Here is a 26,613-nt window from a genome sequence, read left to right as displayed (position 1 = left end):
GCTTTACTGACCTTTAAATGTAATAGTGTCCTTACTGTCATACTGAGTTACTGTGAATTCAGTGAATGAATTCTTATCCCTTTGAGTAAAGGATAACTTTGTATGCTTATTGACACTTGATTAATTCAGGTATGAGTTAGTATTCAAGTATCTTCTATAAAAAAGAGCTGCACTTGCCTGAATTCAGATGTTAGAAGAACATGAATAGTCATTTTTGCCCTGAAAGCAACATAGCTTCTCTTGATTTGGCCCATTTAAACAAAAATAAGCTATTCCTATATGAGGTTGAGTACCCATCTGAAACTAACTAAAATTATGAAATTATGAACAACTTTTCTTCAAAAGTCCCCAATAAGAACTTTTACAATACAATTCTGCTTTTATTGAATTCCCTATGTGGTGCAAAAAAACTATTCCTGATATTGAGCCAGCTGATGTGTTGTACTGTTTTGATAGAGATATTTATCAGGCAACTACAAAATGTTGAGTAACTTCATAAGCACATTGAATTCCAGTGGTGAGAAAAGCATACAATAGAGCGATTAGCTAATACAAAATAGTGTCTGGAGCTTCTAGAGTCCAATCTAAGTCTGTTCAAGTTGTTGGCAGTACTAGGCAGGCTGAGATAAAAAGGAAGTCATTGGTAAGTGGATTACATCATGCCTCTTATAGTGTTATGCAGATATTTTGCTGCACTTTGCACCAAGAAACAAACATCAGCTGTATTATAATGTGTAGAAATCAATTCTGCATGTTATTTATAAGAGAGAAATTTCCAAATGGAATATGAAAAAAAGCTGTTTAAAAATGCTATACCACCTGACTACATCATAATATAGTATCCTTCTGTTAAAAGGTGAAGGGGAGAATCCAGGATGCCCTAGTTATCTTTAGGGTGTTTGTGCATACATGTGCTTAACAAACTAATTTTACAGTTGTCTGTCTTTATAAAATTACATTTTTATCAGCTACAAGGACCCAGACGCCTGTGAGGTGCCTCTAGGAGTGAAAGCAACCTAATCCTGGGAACAAAGATCAAAGCTGTGTTCAGGCATGTATGGGTTTTGTTGTGTGACATAGGTTATACAAATGCCTTGCTATCAAATAGAGAAGTACATGTGGCAATAACCGACGGTTTTAGGTACTTTTAGAGACTCCAGCAAATCAACAAAGCTTGGTCAAGACTTGGGTGAGTGGAAGCCTATAAATATAGTCCTTTTGTGTCAGCTGAAGAAACAGTAAACTTTAGTGTAACTGATGAGTATCCCCACACTCAGCTTATCAGGCCTTACAAGTGTGAACACCTGTATAAATGCAAATACAAGCAAGCTGGCTAAGTATAAATGCTATCATGTTTCTCCTTATTAAGTTTGTACCTAGACTGAGGCAAGGAGAGAAAACGGCTGATAGATCTCGAAGAGAAATTACTCAGATTTTAAATCCTTCATGCGCGGCATGCCTTGATTTTTAGGGGAGAACTGCTATGTGTTACTGTGAAGCATACTTTGAACTTCCTCTAGGACACGGATACTGAGGTGCAACACTTTTGCCACTAGGGCAGAGTACTAACAGACAGGAGTACTCAAAACAATACAGAAAGCGGTTTTGTTGTGGAAGAGTAGACTCTTTCACTTGGGGAGGGGACAAGACGCGACGCCCCAGCCGGCCCAGCATCCGCAGCCGCCCCGTAGAGGAAAGAGGTTCGGGCCCGAGCGCGGTTAGGGAGGAGGCACCGCGCGGCCCCGGCCGGTGCTGAGGGGCTTGGCCGCGGTCCTGGCGCCGAGCAGGGCCCGGGCCCGCTGCGGTCCCGAGCGCGGGGATCCTCATTCCCACTCCCGCCGCAGCCGCTGTGGGAGACGGGGCATCCACTCCGCGCATGCGCTAAACGGCTCCACTGAGGGGCGGGGATACAGCCCAGATGCCCGCGGCGGATCCTACCACTGAGCGCCATGGGGGTGGAACAGAAAAGAGCTTTCTCCAAGAATTCGCTTATGGAGAATCCCTGTTGGCTGTTTCCGTGACTTGTGTGTGTAACCGAGGAAAGATAGCACGGAGAAGCAGACGGAAGCCCATGTCCGCTCGCGTGCGTCCTCTCCTTTTCCTTCTTTCCCTGTTCTCCCTCCGTCGGCGGCGAATTGGGCGCGTCCCGTTAGCTGCCCCTCCCGCTGCCGAGGGTCCGGCCCGCTCCCGCTGCTGGCGGTCCCGGCGTCGCGAGTTCCCGCTCTCCCGCCCCCTCCTTCCCAACCTCCGAGCCGGCTCCGCGCTCTCCTCGGCCTCCCGCTCCCTGCCCACGGCCCCGGCGCAGCAGCCCTATGGCGTACAGTCAGGGCGGCGGCAAGAAGAAAGTCTGCTACTATTACGACGGTGAGCAGGGCCGGCGCGGGAGCGCGCGTGCAAGAGCGGGGGGGCGCCCCTCTAATGGCCGCCCGCGGCGGGCTGTGTCCCCGGCCCCCGCCGGCACGGCCGCCCCTGCCCCACGGGACGAGCCTCCCCCGGCCCGGCCCGGCCCCATGGCGGGCGGGGGTCCCCGCTGCCTCCACCTGCGCCGCCGCGCCCCCCTCCCGCCGTCGGCTCCGCTGAGCCCCGCGGGCCGGCGGGCTTGGGGCGGCGGGGCCGGGGGGCGGGGGTGGTGGAGTCGGGCGAGGTGCGGGTCGAGGAGCTGCCTGGTCTGCCGGGCCCGGTGGTAGGTGCTGTGTCTATTGTTTCCCCCCTAAATACTCACCACCCGAACCCACCACCACCACCCCCACCAAAAAAAAAAAAAAAAAAAAAAAAAAAGAAAAAAAAAATGAAGAAAAGTTGAGACACTCCCCTCCATCCGCTGAGCGGGGAGGCGTTGGAGTCGCTGCCGTGTCTGGCTCCTCCCCTGCAAAGAAAGTCCAGGCCATGTGTAGCTCCGGCACCTGGTGATTGTTGAGCTGAGGCCTTTCCCTACCTCGGGCTTTCGTACCGAGGTCTGGGCTACGGAGGGACAGGGGGACTCTGCCCCCTCCTCTCCCATTCCCCAAACCGAGCACGGATCAGAGCAGAGATCTGGCTCCCACGAGCCTCCCTTCCTGCAAAACGCGGAAAGTTGTGTGCGTGGGTGTTTAATAATAGTGAAATTTGAGTTGCATGTAGGCCCTCTGAGTTTGCACACTTGTGTAGTGGGGACACAGGGGCTTGAGATCTGCGTTGTCAGTCATGGAGAAAAAGTACTTGGTGTGAGGTATTTTCAGCAACTTGTTTGCAGTTTCCTCTGGCCACATCAGCAAGAACTTTTAGTTTTCTTCTTGAGCTTATTTAGCCCTTTTTGTACTGGGAGGTGAGCTCGATGGACAGATTAAGAGATTTGATTAAATTGCCTCCTACTGTAACAATCTTATACAGTTGCATCTGAGGCTGGTCTTGGTAGTAGCCAGGAAACAGAGGTTGAGGATGTTCAGCCGTAGTGCTTTGGTGTTTTCACCAATTTGGAAGTGAAGATGAGTGGCTGAGCCCACTCAAGATATCAAAAGGTGTGTTGTTGTAACAAGCCTGCCATTCTTTGGAAATGGCAGATCTTGTGGGGACTGTCTTGGCTTTTCTTTTTAACCACACTAAAGGAGACAAAGTGATGGTTGCCGCCCCCTTCTCTTTGTTGCTAGCACTGGTTCTTTGTTCAGCCTAAAGGGGAAAGGAGGCCCCTGTTAGGGATACTTTTGGTGAGGCTAGGATCTTACTTTTCCTAGGGAAGAGGAATCACTTTTTGCCTTGTTGAAAGAAAGGCAGCAGTGATAGTTTAGAAGCTTTCTCTGAAAATATTTACCTTTTTTTTTTTTTTTTAATCAGTTTGTTTTTTTTCTTTTGCTGTTTTTTCCTTTGATAAAGTCAGGTAGCTGTAGTTTACTAGATGTTGATATATTGGTTTTTTGTGATTACTGGATTTTGGTACTTGATGCTAGTATTAGATTTCTTTAACTATAGCCAAAAAAAGCTATACTTGTGAAGAGAGGGGAGAAACTGGAAGAGGAACAAGTTTGGAGGTGGCAGGATAATGGCGACTGAGAGCAGTTGTAGCTTGCATGTAGACTAGGATAAATGTAGTTAATAATGTAGAGAAAATAGTATCTGTTGTGCCTTAAAATAAATGTTTTATATGTAACAGAAGCAGTTTTGGAATATTTTTGACGTCTCATTTATTTGTATTGCCAAATCCAACAGTTATTTTATGTTTCTTTTGGAAATAAGGTTATTAGAAATTTTAGAGTTAATCCCTAAAATAAATATCCTGATGCTACTGTGTGGTTCATCTGGCAATTATGAATATTCTGAATACTGTTGCACCAGCAAAACCATTGAGTCACAGTGGAGGAAGTGTTTGAAGCCTTAGATAACCCCAAACAAAAAAATACTGAGGTAGTGGTATATTTCTTAAAGGAATGTCACATCTAAAGTAAATTACCTCTTTTTTGGGTCATAATTAGCTCTCCACACATACTCTCACTCTGTTTCTTGAAAGTTACAGGCTAAAAAGTCTTGAAAAGTTCTAGAAGCATATACACTTACCGTCTGATATGCAATAAACTTCTCATGCAATAAACTTCCCCATGTTTTTTGTGAAACTTGGTGTGATTGTCATTTAAGGCTGTTTTTTTAAATTAGACTGTCACTTTCTCAGAAAGTATTGCTGTTAAGGTTTGGTTTGTTGGTTGTTTTTTTTTAAATCAATAGTTTTAATAGCCTTCATTACTGTACTTGGAACCAATAACCTTTGAGTAGACAAAGCTTGATTTCATTACCTTGAGTTTGCTTGTAACAGAAAGTCAATCACATTCAGTTTGCAGAATCTTCACTGCTTGTGATCATGCTCAGGTCAGGAATTTTGCTTAAATTTAAACCAATATACTGTGGGAAAAACTAACTAGAATACGAATTAAATTACTTTAATGGTCTTACTTAAAATATTTTTTATAAATGCTTCTAGCCTTGATACATGTGTGGTTAGCTTAGCAAACTGTGCTTCTCACACTGCTTAGAACCATGCTAGATGTGGAAGGCTATCATAGCTTTTGTTTTATTCTCTTACCTTGTATCTTCAGGTTGTTGTCATGGTTTTGCAACAATCTGGCTGAGGTAGTTTAGCTCTTCCAAGGTGTTGTACAGTTGCCCACAGCAGTGAGAACAGGCCCCAGATGGTCTTTCCAGCTCTATGCTCCTGCGCAGACAAGCACAGTTCTAGAGAATCGTGCAGCAACCAGTGTGGTTACAGTGAGTTTGTGTGTTTATTCCATGCCAGTGCACTGGTAGTATCATTTAGGTTGGTTCTTGTGCATAGTGTAGTGTGGGTGTTCAAAAGGCTCTACCTTCATGAAAAATTTGAGAGATCTGCATCAGTGTGGTTGGTTCCACCCATAAAGGCGAGACTAAACCTGTTTTAGTAGGGCAGTGTGTAACTACAGTTAGGCATTGTTTGAGTAGTATGTCTAGTTAAAGCTTACATCTGCAGATAAAATGAACTTAATCTGAAGTGTTTTCTGGAAATTCATCAGTACTTTGTGCAGTCCCTTCCAAACGTGGTGATGGTGTCCAGCGTCTTCTCAGGGCTCAAAAGTCAGATCTTTGCTACTCTTCTGCTATCTGCTTAATTTTAAAATCAGAACAAAATGCCCAATCCTTCAGAAACTAGTGCAGTAATTTTAGGCCTGTTTGAGTAGCTGTTTATTGGACTCATCTCAGGCACTGATGATCTTTTCTTTTACATTCAGCTTTACATGAGTTCACCCCTTGGTACTGCTGAAGTGAATTCAATGTAACTGCTGCTCTTAAAATATGTTTTTTTCTATGTGGTTTCCATTGTAGCAATTAGGTTTCTTCGAGTAGTGCACTTCTGAAATACCTCATAATTTCATAGTAACTATACCTAAAATAAGCATAGCAGTTTATCTGTTAAACAGATACCAGTTATCAGTTTATCTATGAAAAGTTATAATGTAATGTGACATACAAGTTACAAAGTATTAAAAATCAAGTGTAGATGTTGTCTCATGTCTCTGCTCAGTCGCTTAAGACTGCTTTGTAGTGAGTAAATTTAATGTTGTTATTTTTCTATATGTCATAGTAACTGGAGAAACTAATACATTTTTGGAGATACAGCTTTTGTTAGTTGTGTGGTTTTGGACAGAATTAAAATTCCTTTAGGGCATGTAGCCTCTTGTATTTTTCTGTGTGTCAGAATATTTTCTGTAGGCCTTGCTAAAGACTTAGATAGAGAAGTGGGTGTCAAAAACTTATGCTCATCAAAGGAATCATGGGTTTATTTTTATTTGATAGTTCTCATCATTTTGGCATGTAACTTGCATGAATTGAGAAGAAAATTTATCTATATAGGTATTTGAGCCCAGAACATTACAGTGTATGTAACATTTGTCAGGTAGGTCTTCTGTATCACATCTCTATCACACAGTGAACAGTGTGGGGCAGTAAACTCTTATAGTGTTAAATGGGCACTTGGTTTGTCTCTTTTTAATTAAGGACTCCACTTTTCAGAGATTATATATTGCTACTTCTCAATGGGAGCCATTTAGCTGGCATTTTTACTGGTATAAAACAGTTAATTTCAGTTTTTGAAGCCTTGCTGTGAAAGATTAATAGATTTGCAAACTTCTTACACATACTACTTTGCATTTTTTCCCTCCTCTTCCTCATTCAGTTACATTCTTTCTTTTTTGTGCTTTCCATGTGTTCCCACACTGGTAAGTGATATACTGTACTCATAACTCTTCTGTATGATTTTTACTGCTATATTATATATTAGTAAGAACTTACCATTGTATTAGTAAGCATAAAGCTAAGCACTCATACTATCTGCAATAATAATCTTATGAGCTTGGCCTCACCATACCCATTCCTCATATATACACGTGTTTTAGTCAGAGTTAGTCTGGCAGAGGTGTTTGTGCAGAGTTTTTTAGCACCGTCAGTGAGTGAGGTGTCCCATCCTCACACATACTTGCTCTTGGTACATCTTGCTTTTCTTCCCAAAGTGCTCTAGTAAGGCTGTGACATATGAAAAAGAGATAGATACATTTCAGGATCAGTGCATGAAGTGTTTGTACCAGGAGGTACACCACCTTCTTCACTAGGTAAAGGAGGAGGGACTTGACAACTGTACCTTTATCACAATGTGATGTCTCTGTGATGGGTCCCCCTCATGATGTTGACTGAAAATCAAGGTGCTAATGAAGAAAGAGGATCTTTCTTTATTTCCTTCATTGCCCCTGCCTTCATAGGCATCACTAATCTCTTGAAACTTGCTGGGCTTTTTTGTCCATATGCTTCAAGAATTTTTTTTATGAGGCTAATGCCTCATACTTTTTTTTTTTGTTATGATACTAAGATCTGAAAAGTATAAATGGTATTGTATTGCCTGTTGCTCAAGTGTATTATATTAATATTTATTGTTAGTCACTACTAGTGGCCTCTAATACAGAAGGATCAGTATTCTGCCAGATACTTACCTGCAGATCTTCTAGTTGACAAACTCCCATTAAATCTACCAATGTGCCAATTATTTTAAAATTCTTTTTTGTGGTAAAAAAAATAAAAATAAAAGCTAAAAAGTGTTTGATTTATTTATATAACTGTATGTTGCAGTGTATCGTATATAAAATATTCATAAGTTAAAATTTTCTTGGTTGATTCGTTATGGTATATTGAAGAATGTGTTGCAAGTGTATTTAGGAAATTTATTAATTTCATTTTTTCTCTATTTCATATGGGAAAAATAATAGATCTTACATCATACATAAGATATAAAATTATTCTTAATTGTGTGCTTCCCCATCCATCAGCATTCTGAATAAAATGTCAACAATGACTGTAGAAGCTGAAGTGCTTAGAATTGAAATGACCTCTTAAAAACCCCCATTTTTTTAAGCCACAAATGCATTTGTAAGGAAGTTTTCTCAATAATATTACGTTTTTTATGATCATTATTTTCTTAAAAATCTCAAAATTTAAAGCTCCTACTAGCTTGAAGATTTTTTTTTAAATCTGGGACTTAACAGTAACTTCAAAACATAAAATAGAGCTAGTAAATGGTTGGTTTTCGTCTTCTAGGCATTAGTTTCAAAGAGCTGTGATAAATTTCTCCTACACATCAAATATACAAGGTATTCTTTTGAAAAGTGCTTGAAAATGTTTTTGCTGGAAGGAAGGAGTTTATTTATACTCTTAATACTTCTGCTCTTGACCTACATGTGACCAAACCTGTAGGCTTTCAATAAGTAACTGACAAAAAGTGCTATTCTTCCGCTTTAAGTATCCGAGTTAGAAGGTCCCAACTCTTCAAATTTCTTAACTTAATGTTAAAATTTGGTATTTCTGTTGTTATGGTGGCTAAGAGCTAGGTATTGAAGGGTAGTTTTTCTTAACATCTTGTTATGTTACATTAGATTGTATCAGTTTTCCTAAGTGTACTTACTCTCCTTGTCTCTTTGAAAACTGAAAGCTTGAAGGATTTTAGAATGCTTTGAAACTTTTAATCTTACTGTAATACTTGTTTTTCTTGGTGGTTGGTGATGCTACTGCAAGCTGACATTTACCCTTCCTCCTCCATGAAGCTCAAGTTGAAGAGGTGAAACTAAAGCTGTTTTGTAGTGGTGCTGCATCTTACCTCTGACTGATAAAATTTACAAAATAGTATGACATTGTGAAAATAGTGTTTCTTTTGTTCCCAGTGGACAAGGCAGAGCATGTTGAAGGATGTGAAAGAAAAGTAAAAAGTTCAAGAAGGTAAAGTTCAGTAATCCTGTCGGGAAATTGGGTCAAAAAGAAAAGAGGTGCTGTTGTGAAGAGGTGTTTTAGAAATCTCCAGCTGAAAGCCATTGGTGACTGGACATAACGTCTAGGCCTGTTTATGTTTCCAGAGACAATTCTGTTTAAAGTGATTCATGTGTTGAGAATGTCAGTGCTCAAAGCAGGGTTGTTCTAACAATACCTGAGCTCAGAGGAAAACTACTAGCCCATGATAGCAGCTATTCCTTACTTGGTAATGAGTGTCAAATTTGTTATCTTAATTGTGTGCCTAGTTGGTCTCCAATGTAACAGAGGCTAATCTGGATTATAAGGTTCTTGTTAAACTACTGTGGATCTCCAGCAGCAGGTGTCTGGGGAACGTTTGTGCAGTGTGGTTGCCACAGTGGATCTGGACCTAACTTCTGGGTGTAACAGGGCTAGTAGTTAAGGATAGGCTGAGGATGGTATCATAAAATCAGCTTATGCAAAATAGTAGGTTTTATTACAGCCTCTGTTGTGATACTATGTGGTAATGTCATCAGTGTCTCCTCTTCTACTTCCCATTTCAGAACACTCTTGTTTCCCATTTTATTGTTTGGTTCTGGCCCACTGTTGGGCCAGAACTTTACTCTTGATTTGAAACCATATCTTATCTTTGCTCTCCCACTACTGCCTGCTTGTAGTCAAAGTGCTAGATTTGGCTTCTTTGGTTTTTTTTTTCACTCTGTTTCTGACATACAACAGTTTGTTTCCCTCGTGTTCTTTTTGAAGTAGACAGTATTCCCATTGTGGGGTTTGTTTGTTTTCTGGAATCATACCTGTTTACTTATCTTCTCAGAATAATTAAGTGGCAATGAAACTTGTTTTGTAATATGAATAGCTATTCTTTTGTGTATTATTTGCAGGTGATATTGGAAACTATTACTATGGACAAGGACATCCAATGAAACCTCACAGGATCCGAATGACTCACAACTTGCTGCTAAACTATGGCTTATACAGAAAAATGGAAATTTATGTAAGTATAGGCAATATGCTGTCCACTGAAGCATTTTAAGTTATTTTTAAAGGGCTTCAAGTACCATCACACAAATAGATGTGGAAGTGAAAATAGAAAATACTTAGTGTATTCAGAACTCTTCTACTTAGGAGTTAAGCAGTTATATATCACAACAGAGTAGCCCTTGGTTTATGTAAAACATCGCTACTATCATTTTCCTTTCACTATTTTCCCTTCAAAGTTGGTGTGATTTCTTTCAGGTTGTCTGTTTTAGCACACTGTTAGCTGATTTTGCAGAGCGCTCTGATTTATTTCTTTAACTGTTCTTGTTATCAGCGACCCCACAAAGCAACTGCTGAGGAAATGACCAAGTACCATAGTGACGAATACATCAAATTTCTCCGATCAATAAGGCCTGACAATATGTCTGAGTACAGCAAGCAAATGCAGAGATGTAAGTGCCAACGTCAGGCTAAGTCTATGTGTACATGCTTTTATGGTTAGCATTGTTTGAAGCTCAGTATTCACCAGTAGAGAGGTTAGAGAAACACTGTAACAAGAGTAGCCTGTGCCTGCTACTCTTTTTTTTTTTTACTGCTTTTTTTTCCCTGAAAAGCAGTCATCTTGACAAAAATGTTTTTAAGCATATGTAAGGATTTTTGCCTCTCCTTTCACATGGTGTATTCTAGATGTGAAATACTGCTGCTAATACTAAGGCTTGATGCACAGATTGTGAACTGTTTGTGAAAGAGCCTTGGAATGTTGCTTAAAAAAATGGCTTTTAGAATAATATAGAAGTAAAAATCAATGTGTGAAAATGTGTAAGTCAAGAAAAGAACTTGCTCATTCCTCTTGGAGGGAGATAGTAATAATTGTACATAATTCACTGTTCACCCTTTCTATTATTAATTTATTCCTTTAATTATAAGAATAAGCTTAAATTACTGTAAGGAATAGAGTTTGACAGCTATTATATCAATTTTAAAGGCAGTATTGTAACCACTTTATGATGCCTTATTGTCAGCAAATTATTTTTCTAAGTAATTGTACATTTTTTACATGATCTGTGTTAATCCTCATTTCTTCAAAAATCTAAAAATCTAAAATCTCTAAGTTTGATCAAACTTCTTCAAATGAGGAGTCAAATCTTCCAATAGAAACCAAAAAGAATTAAAAAAGAAAAGAAGATTAGTTTAGAGTTATACTATTAGGACTCTGCATTGTTTTCAGTGTTTAAATTAGCCTGACAAATGAGATGGGGGATAAGTAATTAAAATGGTGAATGAACTGTGCATCTGTGTTATCTATGTGTATATTGATGCTGTTGGAATGGTATTTTTAAAAAATACTGCATTTCTTCTACAGTTAATGTTGGAGAAGATTGTCCTGTATTTGATGGCCTGTTTGAGTTTTGTCAGCTGTCAACTGGAGGCTCTGTTGGTAAGTATACGTTGTTTGCCAACTATTTACTAAGTTGATGTCAGCAGCTTAAAATTTTGACTGTGCATTTGAAAATGAAATAAATATAAGGGGATTTTTATATATTTAAAACATAATCATATCAGTTACAGACTGTAAAATATGAGGTGTATCAAGTATCTCAGTATTGATAACAGATCTGTTCTAAATGAACTTATTTTAAAAATAAAATACGATTTCATGTAGCAAATTTAAAGGCAATCCAAAATTTCTAACTCCATTTGCTTTCATTTTTTGTGTCTTTTTACAGCTGGGGCAGTAAAATTGAACAGACAACAAACAGACATGGCTGTCAATTGGGCTGGGGGACTTCACCATGCCAAGAAATCGGAGGCATCTGGTTTCTGTTATGTCAATGATATTGTGCTTGCCATCCTTGAGTTACTGAAGTAAGTTTGTGATATGCACAAGTTAAAATTATAGAAAGTGTTAAATTCAGCTATTTAAATGTTTGAAGATATGGATTGTAGTTATTATATGAGTAAGTTTTCATAGCCCATGTTGAACTTACAGAATTTCAGTTAAGAAAGCTCCAAGCTCTGCCTGGTTTGGCTTCAGCAAGATATTCAAAACAGAATACAGATAAACTGAAAAGATAACTAACAGGAGATAAATCCAAGCAACAATACACCCTGTAAAACACCATATGGTGTCATTGCAGATGGTGGGGAAGGACTAGAGTAGCAGTTCAGAAAGTCACAAGCTTACTTGCTTTCTGTAAGTATTTCTGTAAAGTCTCCCTTTGCTACACGTGGGGATGGAATAGTGGGCTAGATGCATCACTGCCCTGACCCCTTAGGGCAGTCATTGTACTCAATCTTACACCCATTTGGTTTCACAGTATGTCTTCTTGTTTCCTGTCATTTGATTTGTTACTGAATCAAACAGGAATATTCAGGGAAGATCATGCACTGAGCTTCCTTGGATTATTATGTGAATATGTCTGGTTTTAATAAATAATGAAATAACAGCTATGCTCCTGTGACTGCAAAATAAGAAATGAGGAGTAATGAAAAGTGATCATATCCTTGACTTCAAACAGTAATGCTTCACTAAATTTTCAAGTTCTGAGTGTTGCTTTTGCTGCTTCAGAGGACTGTATCCCTACTAATAACACATAAATCCCATTTATTAGAAAAAATATTTTAGATATTTGACTCTTGTGAGTGGGACAGCTGATTTTGCTGGTGAGGAATGATGGAAGTAGTGGTAATCTGGAAATCCAGAGATGGAAGATGTTTCTAAGGACACTAAGTATAGTTAATATTAACACATTAAGACATTCATTTTAATATGCAGCATATATTCAAGAGCTGTCTCTACTGTCTACAAGATAGGATTATCTGTGGTCCAGTCTTGAATTTCTTAGTTTAATGTGTATGTGAAGGAAGTAATCATGTTAATAATTATGGGTTATGTAACCATGGGAAGCTGTCCCTGAAATTATGGGTGCTCACACTCTCAGTACTGTGCAATGCATGATGAAAGCGCATCTTCTGATGACAGACTTTGCTCTTTACTGGAAAACATAAAATTTAAGGGATACTTACTGTTTCTAGTGCTCTAAGGCTTCAAATAAATCACTGGTTTCTTTAGCCATCTCAAACTGTCCTAAAATTTGCAGAAATTAAGAAAATAATAAACAGTAGTGTAATAAATTTATGCGAATATAAAGTACAATACACTTGAATGTAAGAATGTGCCTTTACAAGCTGGAGAGGTGAAGAAGAAAAGTCAAGAAAAATAAGTATTTATTTTTGTGAGCTTATGGAATACAGATTGTGTTGGTAATTACTGAGAAGGCAGAAAGTAAGGCCTTGGGGTTAATGAAAGGGTTGGATTCAGCAGATGTGAACAAGAAAGTGATGTCAGCAGGAGCCTGAGGTATAGCTTCTACAGAGACAGTTTGGGCTAAATTCTAAATAAATTCCTTATTTTGATGAAGACAAACTTACTAATGTTATTCAAACTGTACTGAGAATTCTAAAACAATATGGTCACATCAAGCAAAAACATCACAGTGATCATAATCTTGGATTTTTGTGTCTGGTTGGGGTTTTTTTGTTAGTGTTTTTCTTGTTTGCTCTCAGTATATTATGATATAACAGATTATGATGATTTCTTATATGTTCTTTCTAGATATCACCAAAGAGTGTTGTATATTGATATCGATATCCATCATGGTGACGGTGTTGAAGAAGCATTTTATACCACAGATCGTGTCATGACAGTATCATTCCATAAGTATGGTGAATATTTTCCAGGCACAGGGGACCTTAGGGTAAGGTTGAACATCAAATTTCATTAGGTGATAAATTCCCTCCTCCTTGTAGATACATTTTTACACTTGGCTACAATGACTATGTCCAATAACCATATACAACAGTAAGTTTTCAGAAAAAATATTAGCTTAGAGTGATAGATTAGTTGAGGAATCTTAGGAAAAATAATACAGGATAGTAGGGAACTAAAATATTCTACTACTCTAAAATTAACTTTTATTACTAATGAAATTAACACCTTCGCTGCCATGGCCTGTGTCACTTCACTTCTGGATAAATAAGCTGAAATCTTTTTTCAAATATAATTAGTTTAATTCATACATATTTTGGAGATGTCTCTAAGAAGACAGTATGGTATATTTATGATTATCCGTATATTTCAATTCTGCAGTTACAGTGAAAAGTAGCTGGTTGTAGATCACCCTTTAACAGTCACAAAGCTTAAGTTACAGTTTGAATTTACTATGTTCTATTTGCCTAGTGATACACTGGACTCATTTTTGGAATATTTCTTATGCCATGAAGTGTGTTTCGAGTTCTCATGATGCTCACTGCCTAAGAACTTTAGCATGCCTCATACGGAATTATGTACTGAGCGTTACAGCTAGCCTGAGGGAGGGATCATTTGCCCTTGAAGAATTATCATCAAAGCTGTTGTAGAATCTCTGAAAAAGCTGAGAATGAAAACTCATTTTCCTGGCCCTTCATATTAATTTTAAGTTAGTCATTCTTCATGCCAGACTCTTGTCTGTTAGGAGAGGAACTTGTTCCACTTCACAGCCTGAAAGAGTATTACAAGTATTAAGATTAATGTAGTCCTAGCTTCAAATTCATAAATTAAACCTCTCTTATCAGAGATACTTCTGGGATTCCTCTGGTGCTAACAACTTTGCACATCAGTTTGTGCATACAGTTAAAAATTTTTTAAAAAATTGTAAACACTTCTAACAACTTGGCCTACAAAAATGGTGTGCTGGGAAAGAAATCACTGTTTTCCCAATGTATTTAAACTGATTAATGAGATACAAATATGAAAATGTGTTTCCCAGCCTGTTGGTGATACCCAGAAGGCACAGGAGTGAATGAAAGTTGAGTAGTGGGATGCAAAGCATTCAGTTCGCTGTGGTTGTTGGAGCTGAATATTATTATGGTTGTTAGATTCTGTTAAACTGTGTTCTAAATTGATTTAGGAAGAAATCAGATTACTTTTAACTGTGTCGTTTAACTTGACTGGCCACAAGGTGGTAGTGGTGCTTCAAACATTGAGCTCAGACCAGTATGTTTATCTTGACAAGCTGTTGCTGCTGAATTTGGCTAGAATTTTTTTTTTTTTTTTTTTTTTTTTTAAGGGTTAGCTATCTTGGCTTTTTAGAAGCAGCACTTCCCATTGACAGAGAAGTTTGTGGACTCTTCACCACACCCAGAACAAAGAATTAAAAGATAGCATAGTTGAAATAAACAGAAGAATATTTTATGTGTTTTGGGATTTATTTTTTTATCAGTGTCAGTGAAAAACAGTATCTCAGGCATGGCAACTTTTTTTCTGAGCTGCTAGTTAGAATTTTGAAATGAGCATTGTCTGCCTGCAGGCTTTAGCAGGTTTTATTGCAATTACTGCATCCCCTTAGGGACTTGTCCTATCTCCAGAGATTGCAAAGCTAATTGAACTGAAGGCAGAACTAATTCTCTGAAAAGTCAGTGTTCCTTTTGGATGCCACTATTGTGTTGCTTCCTTCTACCTAACTTGATCTGCCATTGATGGGTATTTTTATCAACTTTACCAGCCAAATCTCTTTGGTTTTTCTGATGGGCTGTATTACAACTTGTTTCTGTAATTCTTTAGTTAGTAGATCTAGTTTGCTGATCGGGTTACATTTATTTGATGTAGGAACAAATCATGTGTCAAATGATGTGATTGCAGCTCCATCAGTGTGGATGAATATGAGGTTTTTCTAGTTCAGTCTAAACTTACAGTGTCCTCAGTAAGTTATATGACCTTCTGCATATCTTAGATGATAGCACAAATTTTGCCATTTATACACAAAAGTAGATCATTTGAGACCATAATTCTCCATAGTGGCCCGGGTTCTGTGGGGCTGTGTGTTCTGTTGGAGAATAGGAGGCTACCAGAATGCTATATTGTTTCGTTAGGTTTTTAAACTAATGCAAGTATCAGTTACAGCAAAGGTCCATTGAGCAGCTCAAACAATTACTCTGGTTAGATGGAAATTGTGTGAGCATTTGACTTTACTGTGTTTTAGGATATAATCAATTTAATCTTTTTTTTTTTTCTTTTTTTTTTTTTTTTTATCTGTAAAGCAAGACAAGGAGAGACATGACCTCATGAAGCAATATAGATTAGGTGTTGACCTGCTGTAAAGGAGCTTTGTGAGAAGGACATAGGGCTCCTGGTGGACAAGTTAACCATGAGCCATCTGTGTCTTTGTGGCCAAGAAGGCCAATAGTATCCTGGGGTGCATTAGGAATAGCATTGCCAGCAGGTTTAGGGAAGTGATCCTGCCCCTCTGCTCAGCCCTGGTAAAGCCAAATCTGGTGTGCTGTGTCTAGTTCTGGGCTCCTCAGTATAAGAGAGACATGGAGTTCCTGGAGTGAGTCCCGTGGATATGATGAGGGAACTAGAGCATCTCTCTGAGGAGGAAAGGTTAAAGAAGTTGTCCCTGTTTATTCTGAAGAAAATACATTGAGAATGGACCCCGTTAATACTTACAAATATCTCAAGAGTGGGTGTCGAAGGAATGGGATCTGATGAATAAGGGGCTATGGACACAAACTGAAACACAAGAAGTTCCATTTGTATGTGAGGAAAAACTACTTTGAGGGTGACAAGAGCACTTGAGTAGTCCAGCAAGGTTGTCAAGTCTCCTCTTCATATACTGAATGCCCACCTGAATGTGATCCTGTGCAATCTGCTTTATCAGGGTGTTGGACTGGATGATCTCCAGAGATTGCTTTTTCCAGTACTGACCATTCCATGATTCTCTGATCCCCTCAGGAAATTCAGCATGTGAAAGTCTAGATGATTCACTCTGGGAAATTCTGGGTAACTTGTACTTCAAATCGGCCAGATTTGAAGTACAAGTTCAAATACGAGTTCAGCAGGAGTCTTCAATATCACTTGTTTTGCAATAGTATGAAATGTTAATAATGTGTTGTGGGCAAAAAAAGTAAACCGTTAACATTGTGTCTGTGCTTCACTGGGCCACTTGTCCCCCTCCTCATCTCTGTCCATTCCCCTCACACCCCTAGTGTGCATTCCCTGCTAAGGAGGCTTTGTTCAGGAATAGGAAAAAGTCAATAACTTTGAATAGGTAGCATTGAGAAGTTTAGTATTTGTGTTGCTGCGTTATGCTATACATGACTTGTGTTTTTTCTATGATATTTCTGCAGAGCTGCTGTTTGGTAATAGTTTACAGCCAGACTGAACAGGCTAATTCTCACTATCTGCTCCACTTAACTGTTCTGCATTGCTTTCTGTCTGTGTTGGTGATGAAATAAATGGAAGAAATGGGAATGTGTGTCAAGCAGAGATCTTTAGCTTTTAAGGTGTTCTTCAAAATAGGAATGGTTGGATTCAGGGTGTATTCACTTTTTTTTTTTGGCAGCAAACCTTTTCTCTTAATAGATAGGTTGTCAAGGAGGGCTGATAAGACAGACTACTACATGGAACTGAGAATAATTTGCAAGTTTGTTCTTTTTTTTGTTGTTGTTCATTTAAGAAGTTTCGGTTTCTTCAAGAGCACCTATAAGTGGCCCCTGCTGGACTTTTCTTCTTTCCCTTTTGCTACTTCCTCATCCTATGTTTAGGGCAATAATGTGGTTTTAAAAACCTCTTCAAGTCTAAATCTTCTCTGAAACACTGAAAACATGCATATCATCTTGCTCTTCTTGGTTTTCATACTTTTGTTTGCTTAGCTATTATTGCCAGACTAAATTGATTGGCTGTGATTTGTCCTTTTGTCTTAAATCTTTGAATTAAAAAATTGAGTGTACTGATTGCTATTTTAATCTTGATGTCTAACTCCTACACTCCAAAATGATCTTATGGGAGAACCGGAGTCAGCTAAACTCTGCCTCTTATCCCTCACAGATATTTATAATGATACAGAATAGCTCAGCAAACTTGTGTAGATTTTTTTCTTTTTCATTATACCATTCTATGTGTTTTTGTGTTTGTATTAAAGCATTTGTCACTTTGGCTTGTAGGACATTGGTGCTGGAAAAGGCAAATACTATGCTGTCAACTTTCCAATGAGGGATGGTATAGATGATGAATCATATGGACAGATATTCAAACCAGTGAGTGCTTTATTTTTTGTTTTTAAGCTCTCTGAAAACTACTACACTTGTATTTTCATTATGTCAATTAATGACTCACTGTTTTATATTGATTATAGATTATATCTAAAGTAATGGAGATGTACCAGCCCAGTGCTGTGGTATTGCAGTGTGGAGCAGATTCACTGTCTGGGGACAGACTGGGATGCTTTAATCTTACTGTTAAAGGTAAACAGAAAAGTATCTCTTCGTTGTCTGTAGCATTTTACTTATTAGAAACCTCTGTCCTTCATACTGTTTTTCAAGACCACTTGCATGATGAGGACTGGAGTCACAAAGATTTTGTTCATTACTATGATTAATCAATCACCTCTTTCTTTGCTATACAGGGATGGCCAAAAGAAACCCAGAAGTTGCCTCTTTCTTTCTGTCCATCTAAAAAAGTTAAGCTTGGTTTTCCATGTGCTTCCTAGCCACTCAAGTGATTCCCTCTCTTCTATGCATAGGCTTTCTGTGGCTTTAAAACAGTGTCCTGAAATGACAGGACAACAGGCATCTGCAGCACCTACACTGATGGGCAAATAAGCCTAGTTAGTAGTCAGCTTAGTAGGACTACAGATGCTAAACATCAAGCACCTTGTTGAGTGTAAAATAGGTATTACTGAAATGAGAATACTCACTGCATTGTTAAATTTATAGTGGTGTTTGTTATACTGAGCCATATGTTAACAATCATTTTAATTAACTATCATAGAATTAATTTATTTTAGTATTACTTAAGTTGCTACCTGCAATTGTGATTCTCTAAATTGGGATGTTAATTTATCAAGTAGCATAACTGTTACTGTTATTTTATTATATATTTTTAAATTATATTAAATGTATAGCAGACTTTTCCTAAGCCTTCAGTCCAGCCTGTTTAAATCATGGGTTTTCTTGGTTTTGTGGGTTATTTTTTTATGCGACAATTAGAGTTTTATAGGCAACAAAACGCAGAATAGTATCTGTTGGGTCTGCAGTGTTTCAGGGTTCTTTTCTTGATTTGCACCAGGTGGCAAAGCTACTTCAGTTGCCCATACAGCTCAGATTTTTTTCCATCTTACATATCTTGGAAACCAAGAGAGCTGCTGCCTCCTACAGATGCCTTTCAGTATGCTGTATCTCCCTGGAGTGTGTACTGTCTTGGCACCAGTTCACTCTGTAAGCAAGAATTAGCAACCTCTAATACAGGTTCAAATTTAGAAGTAGAAAGGACCGAGTACTGATTTTGTTTTCCCTTCTTCCCCCATTGCATTTGACTGAAAAATTGTCCCTAAATTTGTCACTGTGTATGACGTCAGTTATGAAAAGGCAAAACACTTATTGTAAAATCAATTCAGAACAACAGCCATAGACCATCATGCAAAGTCTCTGAAGACTGGGGTGGATGATGTTCATTGTGTTTTGTACATTTCTAATCTGTAGGTCTTGACTTCTTGTGACATCGTGCTTAGCTCTAGGGGGAGACAGTTCTGTTTGAATCAATTCAGTTCTTACTTGTTGAATGTGACTGCATAGGTCTGATTAAATAGTTTGCTATACACTTTTCTGTTTAATAGGTATTTTGCATATATTGTCAACTCTCTTTTTTGTTTTACAGGTCATGCTAAATGTGTGGAAGTTGTAAAGACTTTTAACTTGCCATTGCTGATGTTAGGAGGAGGAGGCTACACAATTCGTAATGTGGCTCGGTGCTGGACATATGAAACTGCTGTTGCCTTAGATTGTGAAATTCCTAATGGTAAGTATTAATATTCAAATTAATATTTTGTTAAAAAATAATCATAGGAGATTTTAAGTAAATAGCAGATATTTGTATAGCTAGCTGTAATGCCTAAGTTCAGAATAAACTAGGTAGAAAATTATTGGTAGGCTTTAGCCAATAATTTTTCAGTATCTTATGCACTAAATAAACCTAAGTTTTTAGGGCTTTTTTTTTATGCCTCAGCAAAAGGTTTAAATGACTGAATTACTTTTTGAAACTTCAGTTGAAAATGTTGAAAATTCAACATGTAAAAAATAATTATTTCTAATATGGATATCACCATTATGGAAGAATATATACTGTATTCTGATTGTACTGGTATCAACCTCTAAGTTGTACAACACAGACATAGTGTACATAAGAAATTATTGATTGTGCAAGTATCCACTTCACATAGCAAAAATACTGTGTCTTCATTTTATCTGACAAAAATAGCTGTGAAAGTATATTGACTTCCACTCTTCCATTTCAACCAATTTTGGGTATACAAGCTATCTTAAAGTTTAAAACCACAGAAAACAATAGTAGACTGCTTTAGAATAGTTGAATACTGAAGTAATTTCTCTGAGGAAGATCCCTAAAGATCCTGGACTCCTTTTACTTCTGACCAAATGTGCTCCTGGACAGGCTTTTGGAATGCCATTTATATAAAATTGCTGTTTGAACTGATTTGTTGCAAATGAGACAGTGGCAGTGTTTGAATGTTGAACTGCAGCTTTTGCTGATAAGCTTTTGCTATTCATGTGTCTCTTTGTGGATTCAGTGTTTCCATCTGACTTCAGCAGAATGCTGCTGTAAGTGAGAAAAGACTATTTGGAATGAGCCTTTCAAGATATTTTTATGTCAAAATAAATTCTTTGTCAGCCAAAGCTTTTGAAGACACAGTAGCAGTTCCTTATCTTGGGACTTTTTTTATCTACTAGCATCCCCCTTTCAATGGGTTATATATACACATGCATATATATATGCACATGTATATATATATATATATATATTTAATTTTTTGGATTTTTTTAACATTCCTCTCTACTTTTTGGGTCCCTGTCATCTTTAATCTGTTCTGAGAAATAACAGTGCATTTCTAAATGTTGCAGTACAACTTAGTAGCAACTTAATCTTCCTGTCTGCTTTCTATCCATCTAACAAAGGTCACTCATCCTGAAATAATCATGAATGAAGAACAAAGGGCACAGTTAAAAATGGATTTAAGTGTCTTATTTCTTAAAGGTTCTATGGATTTTTTTTTAAATATTTCTCTTTTTAGAAAGATACAGTCATATTCAATATAAAATCTGCAAAATACAACAATGTAAAATAGCTGTTGTCCTGGCTATGTAATCTTCATCAACTTCATTTTGGTGGTTCAGTGTTCAAGTCAGAGGACCATTTCCTGTGAAAATGCAAGAAGTGGGGTAAGGAGGGAAACAGGCTGACTGAACCTAGTGTCCAGCACTGAGCAAGGATCTTGAACTAGCTGTGATCTTCAGCCTAGTAACAAGTATTAAAACTTGTCCTGAAGGAATATTTTGAATGGCTCACTTAAACCTTTCAAACTGGACTAACTTTGAAAACTCCTACAAGAAACTGACAGTTGATCTTCTCTTTCCTGCAGAAGTACAAATTGTTCAAATTTGTTACTGAGTTCTTCAGTGTGTAATTTCAGTAGATCTTTATCTTTGTATTTTGTCAGTGAATTTACGTTCATTTATTGAATAATTAAGAGGAAAATCACTGAGGAATCCAGATAAGTATTGCTTGTTTGAATGCTTAGGGTTTGATGGTTCTCTAAGCAAAATCCTGTCAAATCTACTGTTGTATTTGAAATGTTTAAAATATTTTTTGGGTAACAAGGTTGTCATGGTGTTTGGTTATAGAGTTGCCATACAATGACTACTTTGAGTATTTTGGACCAGACTTCAAGCTTCACATTAGTCCTTCAAATATGACTAATCAGAATACACCAGAATATATGGAGAAGATCAAGTAAGTAGTGATTACCTTATCTATCAAATAGGTCTTGTGGATCATGTTTCTCCAGAGCTTTAATTGTGAGGCAGTTTTGAAAATTCAATACCTTTCTCTGTTCTCTAAAAATAAGTACTAGAATAGATTTGATGTTTTTTGTTTCTGTCAGGGGTGTTTTGGAAGTCTCTTCCTCCAACAGAATGCATGCTTATGAAATCTTATGAACTATAAATACGAAGTTTTATGACCCAGCTTGGATTTTTTCCTTTTTCCAGCTTCTGAAAAGATAACTGTTTTACTTGGATTCCCATTCTAATTTTGTAGAAAGTTTTTCCTGCCAGGAAAGAAGCTGGTGTGCCATGATGACTAGGATTTTTAATTCTCAACTCCATGTCTAAACATGGACTGAGATTATTATTCTTCGTAGCTGTTGGCTGCAAAAATGAAAAGTCATATGTGAGCTCGAGCATCCAAAACTCTGGAAAGACAGTGATACGTGTGCAGGCAATTGAGTGGCTGTGATTTGACAAATCCACAACGTTTGAGCAGTGCTCATTGACCAGCTATGGTGGTTGTGTGGTTTTAGGCTATGCCACTTTTGATACTTAGTTTATTCCTCCTCACATCTTGACATTTTCATTGGAAACAAGTATTTTACTTCAGGTGTGAAGTAATGCATACCTACAATCATTTCTGTGCTGAACTGGAAGGAGGCAATTGGTTAGCCTGAAGTACTCTTGGTTTGTCCTTGTTCTGGGTTTAAAAGAGTAAATTGCCACCCCTGCCCTGAGTTCTAACAGGCTGCTAATGGTACAAATTATTTTGGTTACTAAAAATACCTGAATAAAGGGGTGAAATTGCATGTATAAGTTTACCAATACTGCTGTAACCTTTAAAACTGTCAAATCGCAAAGTTCTCCAAAGCTGTTAAAATACTAATTTTTAAGTGATTGGTATATAAACTCTGATGGGAGTTCATAGCACAACTATATCAATCACAGTCAAGTTGAAAGGTGCTTATAATGTGTGATGGGAGAAAAAGCCCACTTACTTTTTGTTAATCTAATTGTACAAAAATTCTCAGCAGTAATGTAGTTCTCCAGCTGATGATCTGCCAGGCTGCTTGCTGTATGTGTTACAGAGTTTATAAGCTGCAAAACTTACTGCTGCAACCCCAGGCAGAGATTGCTGTCTTGTCAATAGAAACATGCAATCTCACATGCTTATACTAGCACCCACAAGATCAATGACCCATCATTTTGGAGATTCCTCCCTCAGTTTCATTGTGTGCTTTCACAGACACCTGGCTTTAGGGAGTTCCCATGCATGGCAAAACTACTTTGCTCCAGGTCATGTGATTTAAAGATTTAAACTCTAAAGATTCGAAAAAAAGCACCAGTTGCCCTGTAGCCCTTCAAATTGTGCAGAAGGATGCTAAGATAATGGTTGCAAATGCTGATATTTGATGCTTTGCAAGCCTTCCTTTCTACTTGCAATTTGGAAAGATAGTTTTGAGTCCCAAAAGAAGACCAGTATCCTTTTCCTGGATATGGTGCTTTAGAGTATATCATCTATCACATCAGATTGCTTAGACAGGACAGAACTTGTCTCTGTTCTTCTTGAAGCAGCCAATAAGGAAACATATCCAGATGAATTAATTTTGTCATTGCTGATCACAGTTGGGAACTCTTCATGCTTTTAAGTGTCTGACTCTCTTTCTAAGAAACTAGAGAATAGTGTATTATCCAACTTAATACTCTAGCTTATTATAAATAGAGTAGTACTGACATCAGTTTAACCCACGCGGGCAGTACTTGTGCTGACCCTGTGGGGAATTAACAATTAAAGTTGATTGAAATAAGTATTTATAAAGTACAAAGAAAATGATTTTCAAGTACACTGTGGATACTAATGATCTCATAAGGATGGAAAACTTCCTGAACTTGGCATGCTAATTTTTTAATTGAAAAATGAAACTGACTCTAAAGCAAAGCCAGATTAACTTTCAATGCAGAAATTCTGAATTTTATAGAAATCCAAGGAAATGCTGCTTCTGTGTAGTAAAAATTTTTTTGTCTGTTACTTGCAGGCAACGCTTATTTGAGAACTTGCGCATGTTACCTCACGCACCTGGTGTACAGATGCAGGCCATTCCTGAAGATGCTGTTCATGAAGACAGTGGAGATGAGGATGGAGAAGATCCAGACAAACGCATTTCTAGTAAGAAATATCTTTTCATGATAGAACATGTCCAATTCTTTTGTATTGATTTTCTCAGAACCTAACTTGTAGTAATGTGCAGTATTGGAAGACTGGCACTTTTGTTTCCTGAATAGAAGATTTTTCCTCTGGTCTGCTACTTTCAATGTTTTTAAGGTGGCATCCATGTGCTTTTTGAACCTCTTAAAGGATCTAATGAAGTGCTGGAAGAGCCCTGTGTTTTTGCATCTTATGGAACAGCCTGGCTGTTTCTAATCTATAATAGATACTTCAGAAGACTCAATGAATTTTAACTAAAGAAACAGTACTTTACTTTTTTATGTTTAACAAAGAACAGAAGCTATGTTTCCCTTTGAGGTAATGTGAGATACAGTGTTTAAGGGGAAAAAAATGCCTTTTATTTGCTTTGTTGTGAGACAGAGATTTTCCATATTTGCGACACTATCCTTGACTTTATTACCACAACCTGTCCATGAACTTTGAGTTGTTCTTGAGCTATAGGCAAGAGTTTTCTGCTACCTTTAGTCTTATTTGATGGTGATTAGAATAATTCTGTAACGTCTTATTAGTGCACTGTACATTTTCTGAACTGTTGAAATAATTTTTTTTTTCCTCCTGTGATTTAGTTTTCAGTATTTGAAGTTTTATTTGATACATGGGTGTTTCTGCAAAGCTATTTTTCGGAAGCTATTGTGTAAGTCCCAGAGTATCTTAAAAACATAAGTGGCTTTGACTGTAATTAAGTTTATCAGCATTAAATGATTGTAGTATATTACTACTCATTCTTATTTTGATAGTTCTTTTTTATTTGGACTGCTGTAGTTGGACTTTTTGATTAATTAATATCATAAATCTGAACCCTAGTTCGAGCCTCTGATAAGCGCATAGCCTGTGATGAAGAATTTTCAGATTCTGAAGATGAAGGGGAAGGTGGACGACGAAATGTTGCAGATCATAAGAAAGGAGCAAAGAAAGCCAGAATAGAAGAAGACAAAAAGGAGACTGAGGACAAAAAAGCAGGTAGGACTGCATTGTGATTTCATCCTGTGTTTCAGAACTGGCAGTGTCAGTCTGGCAGGAGACAGGTATTTTATCCGTTAACAGTTAATTAACTGTTGTGATGATCATTTTAAAATCATCTCTTTTAAATTAATCAATTTCAAAATACAGCTATTCAGACTAGTACAATATTTTGAGGCAAGGGTTATTGTTTCTTCTTCTTCAAGCTTGAAGTCTTAGAGCCAGGGATTTGTATGACATAATGAAAATAGAGATGAAAAAATATACGTTGGGCAAAACATTTGTTCCTGTTTGCTTTTCTGGGGTAAGCCAACTAGTTTTCTCTGAAATAGAAACCAGATAGGGTTCTGGGGACAGTGTAATTCCAAGGTCTTTTGATTTTTCTAAGAACTGGATACATCTTGAGCTCAGGGGAGAACTCCAGGTCTCATTACTGCATGTCATCATTATGGCCAGTCAAGAGGGACCTTGCCTTGAGACATTCTGAATCACTTGGCATTGTGCCCAGACCTCTCCTTTGGATGGATGCATTTAACACTGTACTTTAATATGTAACTGGTGACTTCTTTTAAAAGTCAGTTTCCTCTGGCTAGAAGTATATATAAAAATATAAACTTGGTCATGCTCTTTACTTCTTAAGTATTTTAAGGCTTTCTTGCATCTTTTGGTATATTTAAAATTTGGTCATTTTTCAGATGTTAAGGAAGAGGATAAAGCCAAGGACAGCAGTGGTGAAAAGACAGACGCCAAAGGGTAAACACTAATTAATTAATAATGCAATTTTTTGGAGGGTGTTTGTTAAGTCAGTACTGTATAATATTTTTCAGTTCTGTGTAGATCACTTTCAGTTCCTCATAATACTGAATATTTTAGAATCATGACTAGTAATTCAGAATTGCATTTCTAGATCAGTTAATAAAAAAACAAAGCAACTTAACACCTTTTTTTGCTTTTGTACAGAGCAAAATCAGAACAGCTCAGCAACCCTTGAACAAAAAGATAGCCTCTCATCAGTTGCAGAACATAATACTAGTCTGAGAATACCTAAAAGGAGAAAAGTTTTCGTATGGAGAGAGACTGCTGATTTCATTTTGTACTATTTGGCATGGACTGTATTTATTTTCAAAAGGCTTTGTTCTGTTTTTTGGCAAGTTGTATTGTGAGTTTTCTAATTATGAGGCAGAAATTCCTTTCTTCACCATGCTTTATGTAATAGTATTTAAAAATGGATGTGAGTTATTATGTTAAATGTCTAAACTGATCTATTAAAGTAATTTGCCTTTCCTGAGCTGATTTTACCTTTTTTGTAATTTTATCTTTATTAAAAAAAAAAAAAAAATTGCACTTGGTTGTCTTTTGTCTATCATTGAACTACAAAGGAAAAAGTATATAAATTAGGTAGACTTAGTGAGTTGAAATGGACAATTGGCAAACAGGCAAGTTGAACTGTGCTGCTTTCATTGACTCCACACATTCCAGCGGTTCCTACCTGAGGTGCAAACACATATATGTGTATACAAGTGAGATTTGAACAGGCTGAATAAACAGATGAAGGGATGCTGGAATAATGGCTTTGTATGAACTCACATTTTAATGTGGATATTTAAAACTGCAGTTGCATGCCTTGTACTGTCCAAGAACCTTTCCCACCATCAGAATCTACCTAAAAAAGTTACTTATTTGCTGTTCATTAAATCAGTATATGATAAGCTTGCAAGAGAGCAAGTGAATATTTGGATTTAACTTAAAACCCATTCCAGTGGTTTGTTTTTTTTACAACTATGAGCAAC

General features: G+C 37.6%; 1 protein-coding gene across 1 annotated transcript; it reads left to right on the top strand.

Moving 5' to 3' along the window:
* Positions 1 to 2,157: 2,157 nt before the first annotated feature.
* Positions 2,158 to 26,106, top strand: HDAC2 (histone deacetylase 2). The gene is made up of 14 exons (XM_058836065.1): positions 2,158 to 2,364; positions 9,663 to 9,775; positions 10,094 to 10,211; positions 11,123 to 11,197; positions 11,487 to 11,625; positions 13,376 to 13,517; positions 17,743 to 17,835; positions 17,934 to 18,042; positions 19,454 to 19,594; positions 21,493 to 21,601; positions 23,673 to 23,803; positions 24,668 to 24,823; positions 25,519 to 25,576; positions 25,784 to 26,106. Exons 1-14 carry the CDS (start codon positions 2,313 to 2,315, stop codon positions 25,812 to 25,814), a joined length of 1,467 nt encoding a protein of 488 aa, XP_058692048.1. The 5' UTR covers positions 2,158 to 2,312; the 3' UTR covers positions 25,815 to 26,106.
* The last annotated feature ends 507 nt before the right edge of the window (positions 26,107 to 26,613 follow it).

This window comes from Poecile atricapillus, chromosome 3 (genome assembly GCF_030490865.1).
Source record: "Poecile atricapillus isolate bPoeAtr1 chromosome 3, bPoeAtr1.hap1, whole genome shotgun sequence".
In the NCBI taxonomy this organism is placed as follows: Eukaryota; Metazoa; Chordata; class Aves; order Passeriformes; family Paridae; genus Poecile; species Poecile atricapillus.
The sequence above is the reverse complement of the archived record's forward strand: the minus strand, read 5'-3'. Positions and strand labels throughout refer to the sequence as shown.

Excerpts from the sequence above, each read along its gene's own strand:
- HDAC2 (XM_058836065.1), top strand. The coding sequence starts at position 2,313 with ATGGCGTACAGTCAGGGCGGCGGCAAGAAGAAAGTCTGCTACTATTAC. Across the intron at positions 11,198-11,486 it reads GTCAACTGGAGGCTCTGTTG|CTGGGGCAGTAAAATTGAAC; the intron begins GTAAGTATACGT and ends GTCTTTTTACAG. Across the intron at positions 11,626-13,375 it reads GCCATCCTTGAGTTACTGAA|ATATCACCAAAGAGTGTTGT; the intron begins GTAAGTTTGTGA and ends TGTTCTTTCTAG.